The sequence below is a fragment of the Cyanistes caeruleus genome, chromosome Z (assembly GCF_971803275.1).
Source record: "Cyanistes caeruleus chromosome Z, bCyaCae1.hap1.1, whole genome shotgun sequence".
Taxonomy (NCBI): domain Eukaryota; kingdom Metazoa; phylum Chordata; class Aves; order Passeriformes; family Paridae; genus Cyanistes; species Cyanistes caeruleus.
In genome coordinates this window covers 29,228,240-29,252,245 of record NC_141732.1, presented here as the reverse complement: position 1 = coordinate 29,252,245, position 24,006 = coordinate 29,228,240, and the positions used below count along the sequence as shown (strand labels likewise).

General features: G+C 43.0%; 1 protein-coding gene across 1 annotated transcript in view; it reads right to left on the bottom strand.

The window, feature by feature from the left end:
• Positions 1 to 24,006, bottom strand: part of MUSK (muscle associated receptor tyrosine kinase) — a 57,676-nt gene that overhangs the window by 10,717 nt on the left and 22,953 nt on the right. The window contains exons 6-15 of the mRNA XM_086867187.1: positions 21,021 to 21,145; positions 17,222 to 17,381; positions 15,714 to 15,720; positions 13,042 to 13,308; positions 8,093 to 8,268; positions 7,655 to 7,678; positions 4,580 to 4,668; positions 4,086 to 4,245; positions 2,649 to 2,832; positions 2,123 to 2,314 (exon numbers count right to left, since the gene is read on the bottom strand). Coding sequence (XP_086723313.1) covers positions 2,123 to 2,314; positions 2,649 to 2,832; positions 4,086 to 4,245; positions 4,580 to 4,668; positions 7,655 to 7,678; positions 8,093 to 8,268; positions 13,042 to 13,308; positions 15,714 to 15,720; positions 17,222 to 17,381; positions 21,021 to 21,145 — 1,384 coding nt within the window. The remainder of the gene's footprint in view (positions 1 to 2,122; positions 2,315 to 2,648; positions 2,833 to 4,085; positions 4,246 to 4,579; positions 4,669 to 7,654; positions 7,679 to 8,092; positions 8,269 to 13,041; positions 13,309 to 15,713; positions 15,721 to 17,221; positions 17,382 to 21,020; positions 21,146 to 24,006) is intronic.

The window sequence follows — 24,006 nt, the reverse complement described above, 5'->3', positions numbered from 1 at the left end:
TCACAGGCTAAGTGTCTGTGATATTCCCACTGCGTGCCCTTTGAATTTTGTTATTTTTAGTTCTCTCTGTAATAAAGAAAAGTATGCCTGCTTTCTTCCATAAGAAATAATTTATCTCTTCATTAGGAAAAAAAAAATCCATCACAGCTATTGAAACTGTTTCCCAGCTGCACACATTTAACCTGTACAGAACTAATTTTCTAGCAGGTACACCAACTGCATAACTATAAACATTACAAATACCTGCATTATGACTGCTTTTTGCAAGGATAGTCCTTGGATTTGTCAGTCAGCAGAAGCATTTCACCAAGCAGATCTTGGTCCATGGTGGGACCCTGATCCTTCCCTGGGTTTTTATGATGTCATCATTCACTACTGCAGCTACATAATCAGCCATGCCCCATACTTGTTAACTGCAAAAGACAAAGATAACTGCCCTGACTAAGCAGGGAGCTATGCAGCCTGTACACTTTCTTCTAGGAATTTGGGTATGGGACTTTAGGAGGAAACCATTACTGTCCAAAGATTGTCTGCAGAAATTACAGATTTTGTCAAGAAAAGCTAGACATCTTCCATCCTCCTCATTTTTGGCCGTGTCAGTTAAAGATTTTTCACATCTGTGAAAGTGCACAGTCTCATCTCCCATGGTATTATCAGAGCTGGGCTGTCGTCTAATAGCTTGGGTTTAAAACAGGTAACAGTGGCTGAAAATGCCAAAAATAAAAAGTGAGAAACTAGCTAAAGGGGACACTGTAGAAGTCTAGAGATAAGGGAATTTATGTGTGTTACTCAAACACCGATATCCAGATAGCCATGGAGCCAACCAAGGATTGTTATGGCTGGAGAAAGGGGCCATACAGCAGTAGGGCAACATTTTTCTGAGACAAGTGCCCTTGTTCTGGCTCCTGGAGATAAGCACAACACCATACATCAGAATTGCAGGAATGAGGCTGAGAAGTAAGTGGGAATAGACTGCAAGGAGGGATCAAGAGCACCCAAGACTTCCAAATCCCCAAAACCATTTCCAGAAAGGTCTGGAAAAATGGGCTGTCCATGAAAACTCACTTGTATAGAAAGTGAGAAAGTTCCAGGTCACAGAAATTTTACTATTAAAATGTACCTCCACAAACCTGGGCACATATGTGCCCCAGAAGCCTAAAGTTTCTGTCAACTGAATTGATGGTGGAGCCAGGACCATTGATCTCTCTTTCTTCCTTTCTTCCTTTCTTTCTCTCCCTCCATCTCTAATCCGTTTTTTTGTCTCGCTTCCTTTTCACACTACCCCTTTATTCAAAACCCGCTGCCCTGTGCTTATATAGGAGGTCAAGGACTATAAAATAGCTATTTCTATGGCAGGTGTGTAATTTACTAATAAAAATTTGTCCACTTTTGCAGATACTCTGACTTTTACTGTTCCTTTCACCCATGAGCACCTAAAAATCTTGGATGTGCACTTCCCATTAAGGTTGGGATATCACAGACACACAGCCCCTATCCCCCCTTCCCCCCACTCCCCCACTGGCCTATGTGGGAGGATTTTTAGGGGATTTTTGGTTTGGTTTGGTTTGGTTTGGTTTGGTTTGGTTTGGTTTGGTTTGGTTTGGTTTGGTTTGGTTTGGTTTTCCATCTTTTGATTTTTTTCAGTCAAATTGAAATTTGGTTGGAACTGAACTGTAGTATGACACAATGACTTCTGTAGTAATTACACAGATCAGTATTGGTGTTATAAAGGAGATCAACACACACTGCCAATTCATAAATACTGGGAAATGCAAGAACTTCACAAACTTCACAACAGGTCAGATGTCACAGGCATCAGTACTCTTGGCTTAATTTAGCTGAACTTTCACACCAGACTATAGTGTGTGTGTAAGGCATTACCGCTACTAGGGATTAGAAAAGAGTAATTCGTGGGAAAAGTTTAACAAATATTGACAGCAGTGGACAACAAAAACAATTTTCCAAACCTGACTGTTGTGTACCATTTGGTACACACGCATTTGAGGATGGATGGATGGATGGATGGATGGATGGATGGATGGATGGATGGATGGATGGATTTCCAGTGCCAATTTTTCACAAGTACCTTCAGACAAAGAAGACTCACAGATAGACTGCTTACCTGGCTTGGAAGACTCTCCCAAATGCTCCCTCCCCAATATCTCTCACATATTCAATATTGTTCCTGGGATACTCCAGGCTAAGCAATTTTGGATTGAGGAGAAGAGGCATGCGCTGGTACATTGGGTTGGGGTGCAGCCGGTCCAGGAGCAGTTCAGAAGGCAGAGTTGTGAGAGTTGGTGTCTCCGAGTCTCTGAAACAAAGGAGTGATTTTTGGTCAGTTTGGGCACAGCCCTCACCCAGGAGATGACTATACCTCCTCCTGAGCTTATTTCTTTCAGGATGGAAAAGGAACGTGTGGCAGGCCTATTAGAGGAGCCTTGCAGCAAGGTGTCATGCCATGTCCCTAGTCACCAGGCCACCTTCTGCTCTAGCACAGGAGTTCAACAAAACTTACACTGGGCTGCCACAGGCAAAGAGAGGGCTGCAGTGCCCTACCAGGTGTCCACAGGACTTCACTCTCAAAAACAAGAAAGCTCTTTTTGCAAAGCAACATTTCTTGCACTGAACTAAGTTCCAAGTTCTACCTTTTTTTGTTCTTCCACTGTTTTCGATGACGGCAGCAAACCAGGGTGATAATGCCAAAGATCACGACCAGAGCAAAGCTGGAGATGATTGAGATGATAACGGTCATGGAGTATGTAGGGGAAGGAGAAGGGGGAAGATTTAGAGTCTCTCCATTTGGTTTTCTCGTTCCCAGTGATAACAATGCTGCAACGTAAATAAAATGAGAGGGTTATGCCTTTGCTAGTTTATGGAGCTTTCCATAAACTAGCAAAGAGGAATTCACAGAGCTAGCCTGTCATCCTGGGAATTACTGACATTACAGATACAACTGAATGACCACATGATAGTATCATACTAGGGAAGCTTAGTCTGCAGGGAGGAAAACACATTTGTGCTTGCTTCATGTGAAAAACCAAGATCTGGTAAGACTGATATATAGTTCCCATTAAGCTGGGAACACAGTTTTGGTATAGAATATTTGCAAGAGTTACAAATGGGAGGTCACATCGGATAGTCTCAACAGTATTCAAATATAGTAATGTCTGCAGTGAGAAAGATCAATGGTGCACAATGGAAAACACAATGTATCATGTATTCTAAAAGGAATCTCCAAGGAGGAGTGTAAGACCAAGTACATGGAATGATACTTTCCAAAAGAATCCTCTTGCTCCCAGTAATTTGCATCTCAGTGTGTTTATGGGGAAAATGTGGAAAACAAGTTAAAACACACTTGGCTGTATTATGGCGGGGGGAAGGGCGAAATCACATAACTACCTGTGGAGTAGTTTCTGAGACATTCTAGAAAATGCTATTCTCTGCATGAAATGATTGAGAACAGAAGAAAGACATTTAAACTCTTCTTCCTTTTAATTGCCAGTTAAACTGAAAATTTCTTGTGTTCACTTATGTCCATGGAACCCCTGTTCCCCATGCATGAAGTTTCCAAATGCAGTCTTATTTCTAAGCACTGAAACCCAGAAACTAGGAATCTTGGATGAAATATTTTCCAAAAATTGGTCTGTTCCTTAAACAAGAAATAACAGGAAGACTTAGCTTCAACATCAAAAAACAAATAAGTTTCCATTTTTTTCAGGCTTATTTTTAGTTAAAATTGGGGTGGATTATTACTAAAAAAAATCACTCCAAACAACTTTGGAAAACAGCCCAAAACCCTACCTTCTAAAAGGTGTGACAAATCAATTTTTCAGAGTAGCACAAGACATTTCACTTAATCTTTGGTGTTTAAATGACCTAGGGCAAGGCACTTGATTTGCCTGTCTTCATTTTCCCCTCTTCATGGGGCACAATAAACCTTCTGGTTAAAGATGCTGAGTGAATCTACAAGACGACCCAGAGCTAGCTGAATCCAGAAGACAGAACAGATTGGTGTACTGAGGATGCAAACACCTTGCATGGCCACAAAACAACTACAGAAATTATAAAGTGCAGTTGCCTACCGTCTCCACAGGGAGACACGCTGCAGTATTCCCAGGTCACAGCTGGATCCTTCGTGTAGCACCAGGGACGCTCGTTCTCACCTCCTGGATTACGGCAGTAATTCTCCGCATCAAACAGCTCAGGGAAAACCTGAGGAGTCCTCCTATGCAAATGGGGAGCCTTGGGGGAGGAAGCAAATTGTATTAGTGTTTCAGCATCATTTTCCCTGCTATTATTATTTTTAAAAATGGAAAAAAAACACCAGAGTGAAGCAAGACAGAGCCTTTCTTGAAACAGCCTTTCAGTCACCTAAAAAGACAGAGAATGCATCTTGATACAGTAAGGGGAACTTGCAGACTGAAATATAGTGAGACTGTAAAACACCAGTGAGCTCAGGAATGGAGGCAATCTGTTCCCCGCTCATCTCTTTCACTGAGACGGGGCTGCCTGACTCTGAGGAAAAGCAAATCTCGAGCACAGGTCTCCATTTGGTGGATCTCATACTGACACGCACCTGATCACTCCACTTCTGGCAGGGAATGCCAGATGCTGTGACATTGGCTGTGCCCTGGTAAAACTGGCCATTGCCACTGTAGCAAGTCCCTGGGAGAGAAAAGAAAACATGGGGTCAAGGCATTTCAGACCATGTCCTGCAGCAGAGACTCACAAGAATAAAGTTCATGTCATTACATGAGAACATCTGACAGCATCAGATCCGAAACACAGAGAAGGGCTAGAGAACATGGGAAGGGTGCAGCTTAGCCTCCTGCTTGCACTCTAATGGATTTTACACTTAATACATGGTAAAACTTCAAAGAGGGCACTGCAGCTCTGTCAGATTGAGAAAACAGGCCATGTGGCTGTGATGATTGAACTGCAACTACCTAGCTCACAATACATCATGCAGAAAGTGCAGGACAGAGCAACACTGAACCCACCCAAACCAAACCAAGAGAAAACAAATCCCAGCACTGCCTCCACGATTCACAGCCTGGGTTCTTGTATGATAGGAAGAACTCAGGTTCCTCAGGTTGGCAGCAAGGAGATGGGATTCATAAAGTTTCCCTCCTCCTGCTTCTGCTTACCCTCTTTGATTATTTGGAAACAGCCTATGGTATTCAGCATGCATGGAAACCATACCCTGAAGTATGATCTGAACTGTGATCTAAGGAACAGTATCAGTATAAAACAATGTTCATTCTAATGAAGGTAGTGTAGCCATTGCAGACAGTGGGCTTGTTCCAGCTGCAGAAAAATTAGGCAGAAAATCTGGAGATTTTACTGCAGGAATAGGCATTATTGTCCTCATAGGACATATGTCCTCATATACACCTGTCCTCATAGGGGAGTTTAATGCCTGCTGGCATAATCTAGGAAGCAGAAAGACAGCAAAGGAGATGCAGCCTTACACATTTCAGTACATAGTAGCTAATCTCTAAACTCAGCTGAGCCAAGGCTAACATTGTGATCAATGGCATATGTTAGGGTCCACTACATTGTTAGCCTTGGTAGAAAAACTAACAAACTAGCAAATCCTTTTGTCATAATTTTGTTTTATATTATGTTCATAATCTTGCAGTTTAGAAAAGAAAGAACAGGAAGAAATGTGATGTGTTCGAAAATAATGACATTTTAAAGCTCATATTTTTCATCTTCCTGAAAGCTTTGCATAAAGGTTGACCCAAATTTGACACAATGCTATGTGTCTTTGTGGATTTTACTCTTTCTTGTGCACAAGGACCATAGTCAACACACTATTATGACTATCTAATGTGTTTTTTTTCTTGCATCACACACTGCACTCAGGAATGCAGTTAAACATTGTGATAGACTCTCATCTTACTGAAGTTTCACCAGGTAGCAGACACTATACACACATAGGTAGACACACTGCCTTTAAAGTGTTAACTCCATGTGAGTGAGCTTAAACAAAGGATTGAGTTCCTGTAGTCCTGAGGCATCTAAACACTTCAGTAGAGGAATAATCACAGACTTTATGGGAACATTTAAACCCTTCACAAATGCAAAATAAAATACTCCAATGTGTATTTCTTTGACTGATACATGAATTATGTATTTATGACTCACACATGTAGCTCTGCAGAAGTGTAAAATCTTGTTAAGCTGTCCTGGAAGTACTTGTGTACCTGAGCCCAGAACTTTACTTGTTTCACAGTCAAAGGCAAGGAAAGCAGCGCCTGAAACATGCCTCATGACACAGCTAGTAATAAACATGAAAAAGATTTCTGCACAGATTTGAAATATATGTCAGTAGGACACCTTAAAAGATGAATGTGGAGAGCTTTAGGAGCAAGAGCAACACTAAAAAAGAATCTCTGAATCATTCATACTCTGGAAATGCAGATGCTTTCACAGACTGTCTTGCTACAAAGAGAATGGAGAGAATAATATAGCTGGCCCATTTAGGCATTAATGAACAATTTGATAGGAAGCTAGAAAACAGTTCAGTTCATGCTCAACAAACCTTTATGTACATAACAGTGGGTGTAAAGTAAAAAAGAGGGAGCCACTTTACTAAAATATTACTGTTATATCTTCCTGGTTGGTGACTGAATACCACTCTGGATAAATGTTGTGGAAGCTGAACACAAAAGACTATGCATACACAGGAGAGAGAGATACGTGCTGAAACATCTGTGGGGAGACTAAAGCCATCCTATAAATGTTCCACTCATATGCTGACACCCGTCTCTTGTGGTCCCTCCACTAGGGCAGGGATTGCTGTACTTGCAGGCTGTAGGCACTGGCCCACAGGGTGCCAAAATTGTTGTCTCTATGTGTGCACCACCAGGCCCCTATGTCTTGGGCTGTTGAGTGGAGCCAAGGTCTTTCCGTGAAAGAATATTCCCCCAAAATGCTTGACTTTTTTTTCGTACTTTCCCTGTCTCTCCATGCAGAAGGTGCCTGCCACTGCCAAATCTGCAGACCTCACCTGCTTAGATGCATGGCAAGAGAGAGATTCTTCTTCTTTCTAATGAGGGAAATTCAGTGTCTGAGCTTGAAATCGCAACTGCACCTGAGTGGAAGGGCTGTGTGTGTGTGTGTTTGAGCCGTGACCAGCAGCAGGGTGGGAACCTGACAGAAGTCAAAGCAGCACTGCAGGAGTCTGGGTCTCACCACTGGTCTTGGGAGTCTCATACAAGAAATAGCCAGACTTCAGAGGTGATTTGAGGGGAGTGCTGGGAGCTTACGGTCTTGCAAGCCCAGGTTGATATAGGTAACCATGTGGTTAACATATAAGGCTGGGATGACCTCAGAATCAGAAATACAATTATGGGTAGAGGGGAATGAAAAGCAGTAGGTAGAAAGAAAAGGAAACAGCTGGAGGGGAGGGTACCATCTAAAACATCTCATAAAAAGTTACCAGCCCATGGTCTCCCCCACCTCTGAAGATCTGGAAATATGTTTTCCCATGCCTTGGATGTGGAAACACAGATGTCCTTCAGTAATCAACTAAATTCAGCCATATAGGACCAGCAGAAAACAAAAAATACTGTGCAAATGGCAGCTTCAATGAAGTATATCATGTCCATCTTTAAAAACTTAGAGTCCAGAGCAGTCTACTTACTGGTTATGTTCTCCTTCTTAAAATCTGTAAAAAGAGAAGATAAGATGTAAGGAAGGATTGTCCAGGATGCAATATCACTGGATGCTCACTGAGAAGCACGTTACAGGAAAAAGTTCTCTCCCTAGCAGTGCTTAAACAGTTTGTTTCCTTGCAAGGGCTCCTGAACAGCAATTTTGTATTATTAAGACTGTTTTTTGAGATTTTTATGATCTTCTCAATAAAGATCTAGGCTTTATTTACTTGAGGGATTTTTCTCATACCCCAGTTGCATGAAAAGGCAAACAGCCAAAGCAGCTGTCACTATTCCATGCACAGGTGCTGGCAGGACAGTACGCACCATCATCTTTTACTTCAGTTGTAAATTATGGATCGTACCTTTCGCCTCTCCCTTACCAAGAACACATCTCTCTGGATAATCAGCAGCATGTGACACCTTACCAAAGAAAGGGATGCGGGTGCAGGAGCCGGGATGCTGGTGCAGGCTGGGCAACCTGTTGCATTCAGGAAGAGTGAGCAGCATCAGTCCTGGCTTGTAAATCCCCTTCTGAGAGTTCTCCTCCATTGAGAGCCATTCCTTAAAGCAGTAGAGATCCTTTACAGCAAGGCAATTCTCTCTACATTGTTTTGCAAAAAACAGTGAAATACAGCTGTCAATGGCTTGAAAAAAATGTCTGGACTTAGCAGTGATATGCAGGGTTATGCAGGCTGACAGAAATCCATTAATGGGGTGACACTTCTTTAAAGCCAGTCTGTCTGGCTCATAAACCATAAAGGAAACTATATGAAATGCAACAGCTTCCTTTAAGAAATATACAAACCTACATTTTTAATGAAGCAGGGTTATGCTCAAAACACAACACGTACCAAGATATGAGAAGTTCATTCCTATTTTTTTCTACAGATTTTTTGACATCCTCTACTAATAAACATCATAGAATCATAGAATAGTTTGTGTTGGAAGAGACATCAAAGATCATCTAATTCCAACTCCCTCCCATGGACAGGGGCACCTGCCACTGGACCAGGTTGCTCCAAGCCCCATTCAACCTGGTCTTGGACACTTCCAGGGATGAGGCATACACAGCTTCCCTGGGCCACCAGTGCCAGTGTCTTAGTACCCTCACAGTAAATAATTTCTTCTGTATTATAAAATCTAAACCTTTTCTCTTTCAATTTTATGACATTCCCTCTTGTCCTGTCACTACCTGCTCTTGTAAATAGTCTCCCTCTTATTTCTAGAGTTAGAATTTTTCAATATACTCTAAAAATCTCACTTGGCTTCTATAAATTGTACATTGAAGTGTCACCTACTAAAAGCAAGATGCAATTAAGCTGCAATTCTTAACCTTCTTGTATTAAACATTTGCATATACTTTTAGTCTCATTGAACAAAAAAAAGGACTTTTTTATTGTCTCTACAGTCAACTTTAAGTCCATTTTTTCTCTGTAAATATCTGCAGTAAAAGCTTTTGATTGCCTGGTAAAAAAGTGACTTGTCTCCCACCTAATGTATTACCTCCATAAACATTTGAAATACTCCCTGACAAGAAGTGTTTTGGATGTTTAAATGGGCCTTATATGAAAAATTGTTTGTGAAGATGGGCAAGGCAGAAATACCTGCACTAGGGGGGAAAAAAAAAAAAGAAAGCACACCGTAATAGGAAGCTTGTGGGTTTGTTGTATTGGTCAATTTATCAGTGATTTGTTTATTTGTGTAGTCATTCTTGAGAGCCTGGATTACAAACTCAGCTTTGAGGTTATGTGCAGAGATTTCTCTTGCACAGTTCAGCTGATGTCTTTCCCAGATCCACAACTTTCCCCACCATCACACAGTGATGCAGAAAGAGAAAGGTACTTCCAGGGTCTGTGGTGAAAGATTTAGCCAAATTCACCACCTGGTGGGTTGATGTAATCTCTTTAATTATACAACAGTTTTGGCAAGAGCAGATGGTCATGAGTTTCAGCAATGGCTAACAACACTACAAACCCTCAAAAGCACCTGAAGGATGGAGGTCATTGGGAATTCTACCAGAGAAACAGCTTTTCTGCAACAGTAATGGATGTCCTTCCATTCAGCAGGCTGAAATCATCAATGCCCAGCTGCTCTGTGCTGGGTTTTAGCCAGTCCTGGTTTATTCCTTTCTCCTTTCCATGGAAGTCAGAATGCAGCCAGATGGCAAATATATATTTTTTTATGTTAAGCAACATGTGGAACAGGAATGACCTTGTGAAGTAAAGAAATACTTAGATAGGGAAATGAGAAAAACTTGCATTTGAAGCACTGGATGAGACTTGGGAGATCTGGATTGAATTACCTCTGTTCATTCCTGGATCCTGAGCATCCTTAAATAAGCCCTTTATTCAGTGTTCAATTACAAAACAGAAAAGACCATTTTTCTGCAATCCTGTGTGCACCAGGGTTAAAGGAAGGTTATCTGCACCCTGGAAGAATGGCAAGGCAGCCAGAGGGAGGCATGGTTAGCCACCTCTAACTGGGCTCATACCGTTGTTGTAGCACCTGATGCTGAGCAGGCAGAGCTTGCTGAGGTCACAGGCATTCAGGTTATTATTAGAAATGTTATGTCATGTAAATGACAGATGGACAAAGAACAGAAATGGCAGAGGACAGAAAATCTGCCAGTAGTGCTTCTAGGGACCAGGAGAAACCATGTAAAAGGAGGTGGGGGTACACAGACCCAAACAAAGAGAGACTTTCCCCAATACAAGAGTGTTCCCTACAGCCTGATTACTTCCTATCAGCTGTGACAGAAACAGAAACTGGGAGTACTTCTTCTTCTATTGCAATAGCAGACAGTGACAAGAGGCAGACATAATTAAGAATTTTAGATGAAACATCACTTTACCTTAAGAACTCTCATCTTAATCAATTTGCATCTAAATTTACATTGTGAACTTTTCCCATGTGTTTTTTTTTTTTCCTTCTGCTTCATTTCATCTTGTTTTACCCTGGTTACTTTTATAAAAGCTTTTATTCAGCCTGTCTGTTGTTACTCTTGATAGCTAGCTTCCAAACCAAATGAACATTAAAAAAAATAAACAACATGGAAGGAGAAAAATTGGTGCAGAAAAAAAAAAATAATAAGATAAAAATATATGGACATACATCGAGGGCCTTATGTCCCTCAAAAAGTGGGAGAACTCTCCCACATCTGAGAGAGTTAAATTCTTACTCATGAAGCATTTCAGCTGAAAACTTTTGTAGTCTAGCCAGCTTCTGCAGAAAGCCATAAAGTTGTCAGTAAAAAGTAGTTAAGAGAATTGGAAAGTAACCAAGACCATGTGAGACATGTTCAAGAGCCCCCAGACCTCTCTCAGCCATTAAGAAGTATATATTAGATGTCTGAGTTATCAAAAGGAGTATTGGGGTCTGGAAGATCTGTTGTTCAGCTGATGTCCTCTGAGGACAGGAAATGGGAAGGATGCTATTCCAGGACTTTTCTTATGAAGAAAGCTACATTAAAATCAGGGGGGAAGGAGGGAGGAATATTTAAAATTTGTTCATGGACTTGAAGAAAAATGGTTCCAGGCAAGCCCATTAACATTTAGACATATTTGCAAATGTTGTGACTGTTAGCTCAGGTGCATCAAGATAATATTTATGTTGGTTTATATAATTCTGATTTTAGAAGTGCCCCAGAAGTAGAGGTCTTCAGTCAAATCACTGTGAGTTCTGGTCCCGCAGTGCCAGGAATGAGCAGGGGTAAATGAAGCAAGGCAGAGATCTAACTGAAATACTATGCAGAGCAATGTGCAAAACCCCGAGCTGACTAATGTGCTGTGCATGTGTGGATGACATACAAACATTGCCACAGAAAAAAGGCAGAAAGATCATATATTTAAGGTCACAACAACAAAGAGCAGAATATTGATGTGGCAGGGAGAAGCCTGCCAGCAAAAAGCAAATTGTAGTACTTGGCTGCAAGATTATCCCTGGATCCTTGGACAATCTTCTTTTGCAGGATATAGGCCACCTCTTGTTGATGGTAGAATACTAGGCAGCATAGATACCAAATAAAAAACTAAATGTATGGTCAATGTTCACACTGGGATTTTTCTTGGTGCCTTTGTTTTAGAGATATTAAAGGAGGAGCAACAAAAATGGTCCCAGTTACAAAAACTGCTGCCGATTGTCCTAAAAATCTCCTACATAACTGGAGAAATTATTGCCATTAGACATCCAGCCCACGTCCAGCAAGCAGTATGCTTCCCAGGTCTGTAGAAAAGATTTGTGTTTTATTTGAGACACTAGAGCTGGCGTTACTCTTCCAATAAATGCAGATCTGAATAGTATTTTAAAAAGTGTTCCAAGGAGGACAAAGAACAGGGCAGTGCACTTTAGGCAGAGATGTCAGCTGCCCAAATGTGAAATGGGTAATGACTAGTTTCTAGGGGCTGAATATGTCAGGATTAAATAAAGCTTCACCCTGATGTATGTGTGTGGGGCTGTCCTATGCAAAGCACATCAAGTAATCATAATTCCATTATCGTTAAAAATAACAAAACCTGGACTGAGCAGAGGAGCTATGTGCAGAGCTTGGAAAAACCTGTTTTGTTCTAGTCAGAGAATCTGAGAAAGATGCAAAATTTCACTGCAAAGAGGAAAGGAACTCGGCTCCATGGCCATGGTGGGAGGACAAGGAACAAGGAGGGAAGGACTGCTCAGGAGGTTGCATAGGGAGGGAGAAGTGTCTGTCACTGGGATGTGTTTACAAATACCTGTCAACAGTAGATTAACTACAGTGAGAGAAGCTTTGGACTCCTCAGGGTCCCTGTCAGCCCAATTTCAATGCACATTTCTCTGCATATAGAGGGACATAATAAATACACTGGAATTTTGGTTTATCAGGTACAATTACACAAGCAGTGTCTCTGGTCTCATCATTTCTGTCACATTCTTGTCATAGCAGGAATTGCTAAATTATTGGCATATTGCCTTGGCCAGATTTGTTGGATCTTCTGGAGCCGAATTTAGTCAAAATTCCAAAGAAACAATTACTCTTTATAGTGATGAAAAGTATACACACTGGCCTAGTAAGATGTAACAGATAACAGTATGTTAATTACTGAAACTAGCTGTGTAATTCAAATGGAAAATTCTTTTCAACAGTGTTCTCCAAACACCTGATATAATGTAGAGGTCTGGACTTCAAATTCAGACCATACCCTAGCAATAAGCACAGTGAGAGCTGAATCAGTCTGTGTGTGCAGAGGAGAGAGCAAAGGGAAAACCTGTGCAAACCTAGAGGGCCCAGCTTTACTCAGCTTCACTTGCTGCTGCAAGCCTGGACAGTCCCTCACCACTCCCCTGCTGCATACACATCCCCACAAAATGAAAGTGAAATATGAGCATGTTTTTCTTCATTTACCTGCACACTGGTTTTGGAGCTGGGCCAGCTCCCGAGGGATTGCACTCCTGGAAGATGTAGTTACACAGCAGAGACTCAGCAGCCGGTTGGCAGAATGAACTCACCATTTTCAGTTCAGTCCAGGCAGTGTGCACAAGCAGCTCTTGGGTCTCCTCTGGGTCAGCATACGAGGAGTTGAAGAAAACAAGAGCATTCTTCGCCAAGATAGCACTACACACCTCACCTCTGTATGTGCTGCAGTAGCCTGCCTCACCCTTGTACAGCTTGCTGTTGAGGACAAGAGCACACACACACAGTAAGCTCACAGATTAAAACAGCTGCATGAGCACAATGGCCCTGTTTCTGAATAAAGTGGCACGTGTAAGGCTAAGAGAGGGCAGAGGAGATAGTAGATGTCTATAACCACTAAAACCAGATAACATAATCCAAGAACGAAACTTTTGCAAGGTATCCTGGTGCCAGCCCAGGTGAGCTTCAGGGATTAGGCTCTGACCAAGTGTTGTTAACATTATAAGTGGATGAAAGACTGAGTAATCACACAGAACCATCACCTAGCATGGCCCCTCATCCTATCCCTAGGCTCTAACGGGAAAATATACTTTCCTGCTTCTCTGCAGTGGGGATCTGCAGCTTGCTGCAGTCCTGGGATATTTTTGCTCTGCTGTCTAAAAAGAATTAGTTTAATTTAAGATAGATTTGATGAGCAGGAGTCAGGTCAGTTCAACCCATCACATGCCAGGGAGTTTTTCACAAGATCAAACCAAGCTCCTGCCTGCCCTCCCTCAGTTCCTGCACCACTCCTGACCCTGCCCATCTTCCACACCTTTAGCTGGGGGACTCAGAGAAGAAGAAGGCACAAGTTTTGTGTTTTTCTTCCTGGTGTTTCTCTGCAATGTGCATCTTCTTTCTTCAGGACAGCTCCCATTTTGCAAAATCCTGCCCCATAGCATGGAGACAGAGCTATGCAGGAGCAATAAAAATCACAGTAGGGCATCTTCTTTGAGGGCCATTCATTTATCTTTCCTATGTTATTTGCTTCTAGAAGGAGATCTCTCCCTCCCTCCCTCCCTTCCTCCCTGTGGCCATCAAAAGGGAGCAGCAGGGTAAGGACAATGCACAGGTCAGCTTTGCTTCCAGCAGCTCCCACGGTCACCCAGCAGCAGCAAGGTCTTTGGGAGAGGAGGTGCCCTCTGCCTAGGCAGCCCATGGGATGCAGTGTCCTTAGTGTGGGAGCCAGCTGGGAGAACAGACTCCCTGTGTGTGGGGAATGGCCAAATCAGGGCAGGGAGGAGGGCTGGGTGCAGCTGTCCCCACTGCTCATTCGGTCAGTGTAACTGGGGTCAGAGAGTTCAATTCACAACACGCCAACCATTTGGAGCAGTCAACAGAGCTATTTGTATCTTTGCCTTTTATTTCTTTCCCCTGTCTAAATAATCACCCATTGTTAACTCTGGGGTTTCTTGCTGTTTTTTCTTCAGAAAGCTGGAGGTACATTGACAAGCGATTACACAGGATGCTCACATTTCTGTTCTTTAGATGCTGCTCTCTGCAGATGGCACTCCCTGGCCCTGTTTTAGCTGCTCTGTTTTGGGCTCCATGCAAATTTTTTATTCAATATTTTTTCTGTGTCACATTGGATAAAAAAATACAGGAGGGTACCAATCTCTTGAGGTTTACCAAAATGGCAGTGGTGTTCTGACACTGCATCATCCCAGGCTCCATTGACACACTTTCACGTGACACAGGAGTCCCCCAGCATGCTGCACTAGTCTCACAGCCCATGACATCTCCCCAGCACACAGCAGGTTTCCCCAAAGCAATGCACTGATCCCAGCACCCTGCTAGAACTGTTCTTGGCATGGCAGGGGTCGTGTTATTTACACTTTCCTGATGATTCTCATTGTGCTTAATCTGAAAGTTACATCCTTCCTGTGCCTCAGGAGCAAAAGCAGGGAGCTTTTTCAGGGTGTCTGTGTCAGCAGAGTGGCAAAGCCATTTGCTGAGACTTTCCCAGGCTCTGCTCTTTTCTATGATGGCAAGAAGCTCCCAGAACTTCTCCCAGGCTAACATTCTAATTTTCCTTCCAGACTGATCAGCCAGTGCAGCAGGTAGAAGCACGGAAGGATTCTAAAGAGAAAAGAGCCAGCTAAATTGTTCACTCCTGCAAAAATTACTGAGCAGAAGTTCATTTCTCATTACATGTAAGTGGTAAGTGGTTCCACTCATCCATAATTCTGCTTGGAACAAATATAACCTTCTCTTGCCCTAATCTGGTGAGTACAAAACCAAAATACTTTTATTAACCATGAATTAATTCCATTCAGGAATTAATCATGCAGTTAAGCTTTGCCATGAAAATTTGTAAGATCAAGGGAAACTGTAGATCTGTAACCGAATAGAATTTCCCTCAGAATATTCTCCCCACTACCATATTTCAAACACCCTTACTGCTGGCTTGACTCAAAACCGTCGTTATCTACCCAAGCCTAGTCTCCAATTACACCTCTGTAAAGGAGCTCAGTGATCCCTTTGGGTAAAACTCATCTGCACAGTTGGCATGCAGAAACCCTACCCCTTCATTTAAGCCAAATTAACCAACCCTCTTGGTTCATCATTCTTCCTCTCCCCAGCCCAGAAAGAGCCTTCAAAAAACCACAGAAAGTCATTCTTACCTCCATTCTGCCAAGAGGCACCAGATCCAGGAATTGTGATGATCCAGGAGAAAGAAGAAATGGAAAATACATCAGTGACACTTCATTGTTCCCTCTGAGATGCATAAGTCAAGATTTCCATGCTAGGAAATGTGTCTGACAACTGTAAGCTGTATGAAAAAAAATGCACCTAAATTCCATTCCTTTTTTTGTATCTTCTTGTGGGGAAGAAAATTTGGCCAACAATGAACATTTTTAAGTGAGAAAGAATGAGGAGAAGGAAGTGGATTTCTGATGGCAGTGCCAGCTGAAGTAGACTCTTGCACCGTAAACCCACACTTTTATTCTGATCCCTTGGGCACTATGTAACCAGCAGGTAGTATGCCCTGCTTAAGCCACGTAGATATCCATTACTTCAGGCAGCAGCTGTAACAAGCAGGAGAAGCCAGGGCTGGAGATGCTGCAGTGGCACACGGCAGTGGCCTCAGCTTGCAGTGCCACAGGGAGTTGGGCAGTGGCAGCACAGGGAGGAGGCACTGAGCATCAGCCAAGCGCCAGGGCACCTCTGTCCTGGGAGCCGTGTGAGCTGAGACAAGGCCAAGGCAGAGTCCTGCTCAGGTCTAGGGAGGTGTTCTCCTCCTGCTGAGCACACACAGCCTGGAGGAGTACAACTTCCACCAGCTCAAAGTACCTGTTCGCTCCGCTGCATTTGTAGGACACAGACTTACCTGGGCTAAAAGCAGAAGTGGGGATGGGAAATACATCACCAAGCACTAAGCACCTTATGGGGCAGATTTTCCTGCTGGGTTTCAATGCCCAGTGTAAGAAAGGGCATGATTATTTTCTCAAGAAAGCAGAAGCTAAGGAATTGAGAGATGAACAAGTACCTGACTGGTTAAAAGCAGGACCGGGGCTACCATCCTAATGTCCTGTGTGATTCCTCTTTCCTCTAACAAAATCCCCCTGCCTGTCCAAAGAGGGGTGGGACAAGCTGCCACCTTTCTCTCTGTATGTGTTATAGAGTAAAAACAATGGTGTTTGTTAGCTCTGTGAAAGGTATTTCTGCTCTTTGGTAATCCATTCTCACATTTGGGAGGTGTCCCTGAGAAAAGAGATAGCTCCAGGCAGGGCAGGGTACTACTCTGACAGCAACCACCCTGCTTTCTGGATCCCAACCCCTTGTGAAGCTGAACTGTTTGAAGCTATTTTCACTTTGCTGTTAGATGATACCAACTCTGGGTCATGGCCACAACTTCCTCCACATGGATGAACTTACCAAATGTGCTTCTGGGACACAAAGTACAAGACAGCATCAAACATTCAGGAAATGACAGCTATGCCAGTCTCCAAAGTGTAAGAGTATATGAGGAAATAGCCTGGTGGAGGATGTACTTGTACTCAAATTTAGGCCCCTGCACACTATAAGCTCTCCAAGGCTTTCCTTCTTCCTCCAGAGTACTCCACACCCCTTTCCTCTTACCCAGCAGGAAAGGCTAAAAAAATTAATGGCCTCTTCTTTCCCTGCATACCTGAAATGCTGATGGTTGCTGCTGCTTTTGCGGCTCCAAAAGTTTTGCTGTGCTTGTTTGTGGCAAGACAAGTGAAGAGGCCAGGTCGGGTGACATACACTTGCAGTCTGGAATCAACCACTCTGTCCTTGACACTTTCTGCTATAGACCCCGCAGAAACCTGAAAGAGTGAAAGCCCAGTGCAGTAATATTTCAAACAAAGATGCAAACAAGCAAACCAAGGAAAAATCTGAGACAGAGTCCCAAGCATTTAAGTTTGCAGAGGAAGATATGGCAAGGAGACAAAAGTGGTGGAGAGCTAAAGCTCTCTAAAGCTGGTGTTACTTCGGTGCTTTCATAGTAGCTGACTTCACACACAAAAATAAGTGTTAAAAGATCTCTCCTATTTCACACTTCTGCAATGCTTTTGCAATTATGTTTCAGTTCAAGAGGGTCATAGTCACAATTTGGTTTATGCAATTGAGCTGGCTAGCTACTACAGGGCTTCTTTTAGTAGAGTATTTGCCTCTTCGTGCTTTAGCAAGGAATGGCACTAGATGGCTTTGTGAACATCCGCTATACAGAGGAAGAAAATAAAATAGTTTGGAAGTCATTGATTCTGGATTAATATAACCCCTGCCATACTCTCAAAGCAGTCATGAGCAAAGAACATGCTCTGGCTCCAACACTTCAGCTGATATCTGGTAGATTTTTTAATCTCACGACTGGAAATATGGCAAGGGCTGCAAAAATGATGATTTTGGCCCACTCTTTTCCCAGATCAGGAGTTCCCAGTTAAATGAGCTTGAAATCTGCTGATTTTGGGCAGTCAGGCTTGATTTACCATCAAGTCTTTCTTGCAAACATGTTATTCATTAAAGTAGGAGAGCATGGTACACACAGACTCTGCAAAGGCAGCAGGAAGGAGAGCATTGCCTGCTCTAACCTTCATACTGATACTTGGAGGTTGCTAAAAATGTGCTTTCAGTGAGATCTTTCAGTGAAATGAAATACCCATAGGTATTGACAGCAATAAGTGAAAAAGCAAGGAGCTCATCAGTGTTGTAACATGAAAGCAGATTGGATTCTCTAGGAAAAGTAAAGCTGAAAAGAATATATTTGTTTTACCTCACTCAGAGTCAGCTTAGACTTGTGGTGAGAGAATGTTCGTGGGAAGAAATCACTAAATAATCAGACCAGCAGAGTTTGTGAATACTGCACCAGGTATGTTGGTCTCTGTGCAGATGGAAGGATATTTTTGGCCTTATAACATGAAATCAGTTCAAGAGGGTAGGAACCCAGGGGTAATCTTTTCACAGAATACCTCTTTTGTCACAAAGATGCTCAAATTTAGCTTTAGAATCCATTCCTCTCCAGAAACCACTCAGCACTAAAACGGTGCAGGGACCTTCTCAGTGGGAAGGAGGTATTTCCTATAGGCCACCCCTGCCTTCCAGCATCTTGGTGGGATAGGTGGCTGCTTGCCGTGAGCAGTTTGTGTTAATCCAGTCTTCTCCCCCTGCTGGCTCCTCAGGCCTCAGGTGTACCACATCTGGCAGTGTAGGACTGTGCCTGCTGAGCACAGATAACTGGGATTGTTCCTTCCAGCTTGGGATGCAGGAGGAAGAGGTTGCTCAGGTAACTGCAAGCAGTACAAGTAGTATGCACCATGTACAGTGGAAAAGCACAGGCATGTGGTGCCTAGGACTTCCACACTGGCCATCTGTTGTTTTCTTTACTGGAAATTTCAAGATGTTCCCTTATGTTAATTGAGTCACTTTTCTTTTCAAGCAGATTTCCTGAGATTTTGTCTCCAGGAGTTCTCTTTTTAGCCTTTAAAACATCACTTCAGCTACCAGGAAATTAGAGACCTCTTCATATCTTCACACCTGGCTCATTTATTCCTGGATGCGTGGAAAACTACATTATAAGGTCCATGATGTCCTGTGGTGCATAGCGGGAGGAAAATGAATTGTGTTTCTATTTAGGTAGGCCAGGCAGCTGCTGCACAGAGGCGTTTCCATCCTCTTCTTCCAGGGAAGCTCAGCAAGCTCAGTAAACTCCTGTTCTTTGAGCCTCAGGACAATTACAGGTTGGTGTTCAGAGACCATAATGCCACAGGCATGCTGCATCTTCAAATGACTCACTGTCATTGCTGTGGACCAGCCCTCAAAGCCAGACCATGGCTTCCTGCTGACTCTCCCAGAGACAGGCTCTCATTAAGGTTTCCTTGCCATATATAAACCTGGAGCACTACCCTCCTGAGGTTGGGCTATGCCTTTCAGACAGGAATGGGGGAGAGCAGATATGACTGGTCAGGCAGTGGCCCAGGCAGGGGCTGAGCATCATCCCACGTATTCCAGGTCTCTGTGGGACCCACACACTGGGATCTCAGCAGAGCACAAATCTCTGCTCTGGAAATCTGCTCTTGCCAGGCACACCAGACTCCTGCTAAAGGTTTCATTCACAGTAGGGAAGAAATCTTAAATAAACACCTGCAGTTGTTTCAAACTAAATATTGTCAGAAACCACTGGGCACCTATGCATCTCAGCAGAGATGATCCCTTTGCTGCTCTGCCTAGCAACATTGAGGAAATATAGAAAATTAGCCCTGATCATACTGGAGGAGACAGTAAGACACAATATAGAGAAGGCAAGGAAGGCAAGACAGCCTGCAGAGTAGCCATGGGGTCCTAACAACCTCCTTTAATGTACAGAAAGAGGAGATACAAAGGGGACAGAGACAGCCCCTGATGTAAGAACCAAAGGGATTTATTGGTCCTCTGGACAAGCAAGTCCACAGGGATGGTCAGGATCAACCTGTGCTCAGAAGGACTCAGGGTTGGCAGGAGGTCAGTGAGAGGGAGCAGAGGAAAGTTGCCAGCCTGCACTCAGCAGACACTCCACATGCCTCCACAGAGTCATGCCCTGGGGCTCATATCCTTTAAAAAGCTGACAAAAGACCAAAGAGAGTACAAAACATGTTCACCTCAAGCACATGAAGCACATTAGAGGGAACCCATGCAGACTTGGGCTGCAGAGCTGCCATGACTGGTGCCTTGCTTACTCCCACACTGACAATATAAGGTGTCAAGCAGATCTTCAGCTCACTGAAATGAAGGAATTGCAATAGCCTAGACACGGGCATGAAAGCCGGGAGAACTGAAAGCAAGCACCCATATTAAGTGGTCACAGTCATTAGACCGTGGAATCTTTCCTATGAGACACAGTAGATTTGCATCCCTTGGTGCCTGCCACTGAAGAGGGCCTTTCTCAATAACATGCTTCTGGCCAGGGATAAATTGCTGATATATTCTACAACACCTAGGTCAGTCTAGAAAATTTCAGATCTATTCTCTTCTTCAAATGTGCTGTGCATAATGCTGTTCCACAGGCATTTGACCTCAAGACAGTTTCCTCTATCTAACTCCTCAGTTTGAGTTACTTTGTCAAATACACAATTTTGCCTTGTTACTAATAATTTTGCCTTGCCACATTGTTAAAAAAGGAAAGCTGCAGAAATACATGACAAAGTCGTAGAAATTCCAGCTTGGAGGAAGGTTGAAAGGGTCTAAAGCACCCTTCATCTTGGGCTTTCCAGGTCCTAACAAATGAAGTCATGCAACACCCTGGAGAATGGGAACAATGTTTTGTCAGAGGAGAAAACTGCAGCAGAGAGATGAGCTGGACTCAACCAGCTTGAAAAACAAGGTGCTAAGTTAGGAAGGAATAGAAACCACTGGTGCTGACAACCAGGCCTGTTGTGCTTCCAGCTCATAGCCATCCTCCAGTGCCAAAAGCATGAAAAAGAGGCACTTACAGCTTTCCCATTTTCCAGCCAGGTTACAGTAGGGACTGGAAGGCCGGTCGCTGTGCACCGCAATGTCACCACAGACCCAAAAGTGATGTTTTGGGATTCAGGAGCCTTCAGGATTCTGGCAAACACTGTAAGAGAAGACAAAGGTACTAGCTGAATGATAATGTAAAGCTGAGTCTGGTGCTGACATGGGGGTACTCCCTCCCCTGTGGGTCTTGATGTAAGTCACAGCTCCATGACTAAAAGCAGACATAGAACAGGCTTCCCAGTGAGTGACAGTCTTAGGAGAGAGATGAGGAGGAGAAAAAACAAGTATTCAGTGTGGTTACATTCTGCACCTTACAGATCAAAAGTTTACCTCTGGAAATTTCTATGTCAAGTCCAAAGCCAAGGAGGAGGTAATGTGCAAGAAAACCAAGGGCAAACTCTCCAGTAGCATGCAAATGGTACAGCTTACAGCAGAAAACCAGCAAGCTACCATGCTGCCCTGCCCAGGATGACTTCCTGTGAAATTTCTTCCAAACCATTAAGGACAACCAGTATGGACATGTGCCATGAAGGTTAAGGGTCAGACAAACATCTCAGTCTGCAGTGGCTAACACTTGCCAGAGTGCTGCAAGCACTGGCATTTTTCACACAACAAGGTGCCCTAAGGGGAAAGTGTCTAACAACAAGCATCAAGGTATGAAAAAATGGCTGGCAAAAACTTTAGGAAGATGAGATTGCAGTGGAAAAGCATATTTTTAAAGTGGTTTCTCATTTCTACGTCTCTTGCTTCTTTTGTGGAAATATGGTTATTGGGCACTTTGCAGATAATCAAAATAAGAATTCCATTTGCCATCTCCCCCTCCCCCCAATTTTTTGTTTTGTTTTGTTGTTTTTTGTTGTTTGAGGGGGCAGGAGGGTTTTTTGGGGGGTAAGGGGTGGGATGGTGGGGGGTGCTGTTGGCCAGAAACAACAAATGAAGTATTTTTGCTGAAAACTTATTTTGATCAAGAAATACAACCCTGATGGTCTTCACAAGCTGCTGTACTTGGACCACATAGAGAAAAGCAGAGAAAAGAAATTTCCCACCTGGAACATTTGAGTTTTGACCTAAAATTTTTAATGGAAACACCAGAATGTCTGTACGGAAGCAGGCTCAATAGCACTGCCATTTCTTACTCAGATTTCTCATGCTTAGTGAGTAACACCTTCTGGACCACACAGCAATGTCTAAAAGTCTCCATCAGAAACTTTAATAAGCAGGGAAGTTTCTCTTGGACTTTTCAGAAAAGCCTGAGATCTTGTTTGCCACTTTTAGCTACATGTTTCTCCTTATCAACATGTCACCATCTTCTGACTGCCCCATTCAGAATTAGAACATCTATCCCGGCTATTTGGGATGGGAAGGCTTTGTCTGCAAAATTTCAGTTGAACTGAAAAAAAGTATATGCTTTCCACACAGTCCTTCCACCCACTTCTGAACAGCTATGCAGCTGAGATTTGTTTTGACAAAGAGCCTAAAAACAGCTTTTGGTCACAGATAAGTAGCAGTGGGAGTTAATTTCAGCATGGAAACCTTTTTGCCATTCAATAAACTCTTGGGCACGGGCTTTTAGGAAGATTAAGTTTAATGTCAGTGAAAGTGAAAATAAAGAGAATATAAATATTACATCGAGATTTTTAATTCTCCTGTGTGCTCCAAGCAATCCCAAGCAACTGCCTGTGCCCAGTGCCACCTGCCTAAAGTCAAAGCAGAGCAGCATCAGGCTTCTGCCTTACCCCTCAGCAAGGCAGTAGGTATGAAGCTACATCAGTAATAAGCAAAGCTTCAGTCACTGGCCAGAAGCTTTTCTCATGAATAGTAAGTAAAATGAAACCTTTGTCTGAAGTTTCGCTTCAGGCCATTAACACCAGATGGTTATGAATTCAGGCCCAAGTTTTGCAGGCTAAGCTCATAATTATTTTTATACTTCATTTGGAGAAATACTAAACTTTGGGGCCTGTCCTCTGGCAGCAGTTATGGTCACATGGCTCCTGCTGAAGCCAGCATGTTAACTTCCAAGGTCGGAATACAGCCCTTAGTGCATTTCTTGTGCTGCCCAGTGCGCTGCTGGGACCCTTGCCCACCTGATGCTGCTCCCTGACTCTGCTACTCAAATCCTGCCCAATTAAGTTAATACCAAAGTGACAAATTTTCAGCACTCAGTTAACTGATGGTGGACAGTGGCACGTGTCCTCTCCTGTTCTAGCTGCTCTCCCAAAATCTGCTAGGGTTTTTCAGCTAGGAGGAAAAAAGATGCACTTTGAAAATGTCAATAGCGGGGTGCAAAGCCACGGTAAGTGCTGTGGCTGGCCCAGCTCATGCCTGGCATGGTGCCTATGGGGAGGCCACAAAGCTGCATTCCTCTTCCAACCATCAGCACTGATCACTGCACTTGCTTTAGCAGCACAGCACACTCCTAGGTAAGCAGCTGTCTGCCAGCATAGGGAAGGTAAAGCATCAGACCATTCTTAAAATCCTAAAACATTGAATAGAGGGATAAAAAATCCGTTAACAGCTCCTAAACATTCACATGTTTCTGGCGGCAAGTACTGCAGGGAGGGATGGGTAAATAAAATTTGGCCTATAAGGAACTAAACTGATTTCCAAATTGTGGAAGAATTGAAATTCCTTCTATCCCCAGTGCTATCATGTGTGCTTTTCAAGACCTTCAAAACTGAAGTTACATTTTGAAGTCTTTAACATTTCAAATACTTACAATTACTTTTCAAGACCTTCAAAACTGAAGTTACATTTTGAAGTCCTTAACATTTCAAATACTTACAATTACTTTTCAAGACCTTCAAAACTGAAGTTACATTTTGAAGTCTTTAACGTTTCAAATACTTACAATTACTTTTCAAGACCTTCAAAACTGAAGTTACATTTTGAATTCTTTAACGTTTTAAGTACTTACATTTGCATGCTTTCAAATATTTTACTTAAAGTTCAGCTATGTACCTT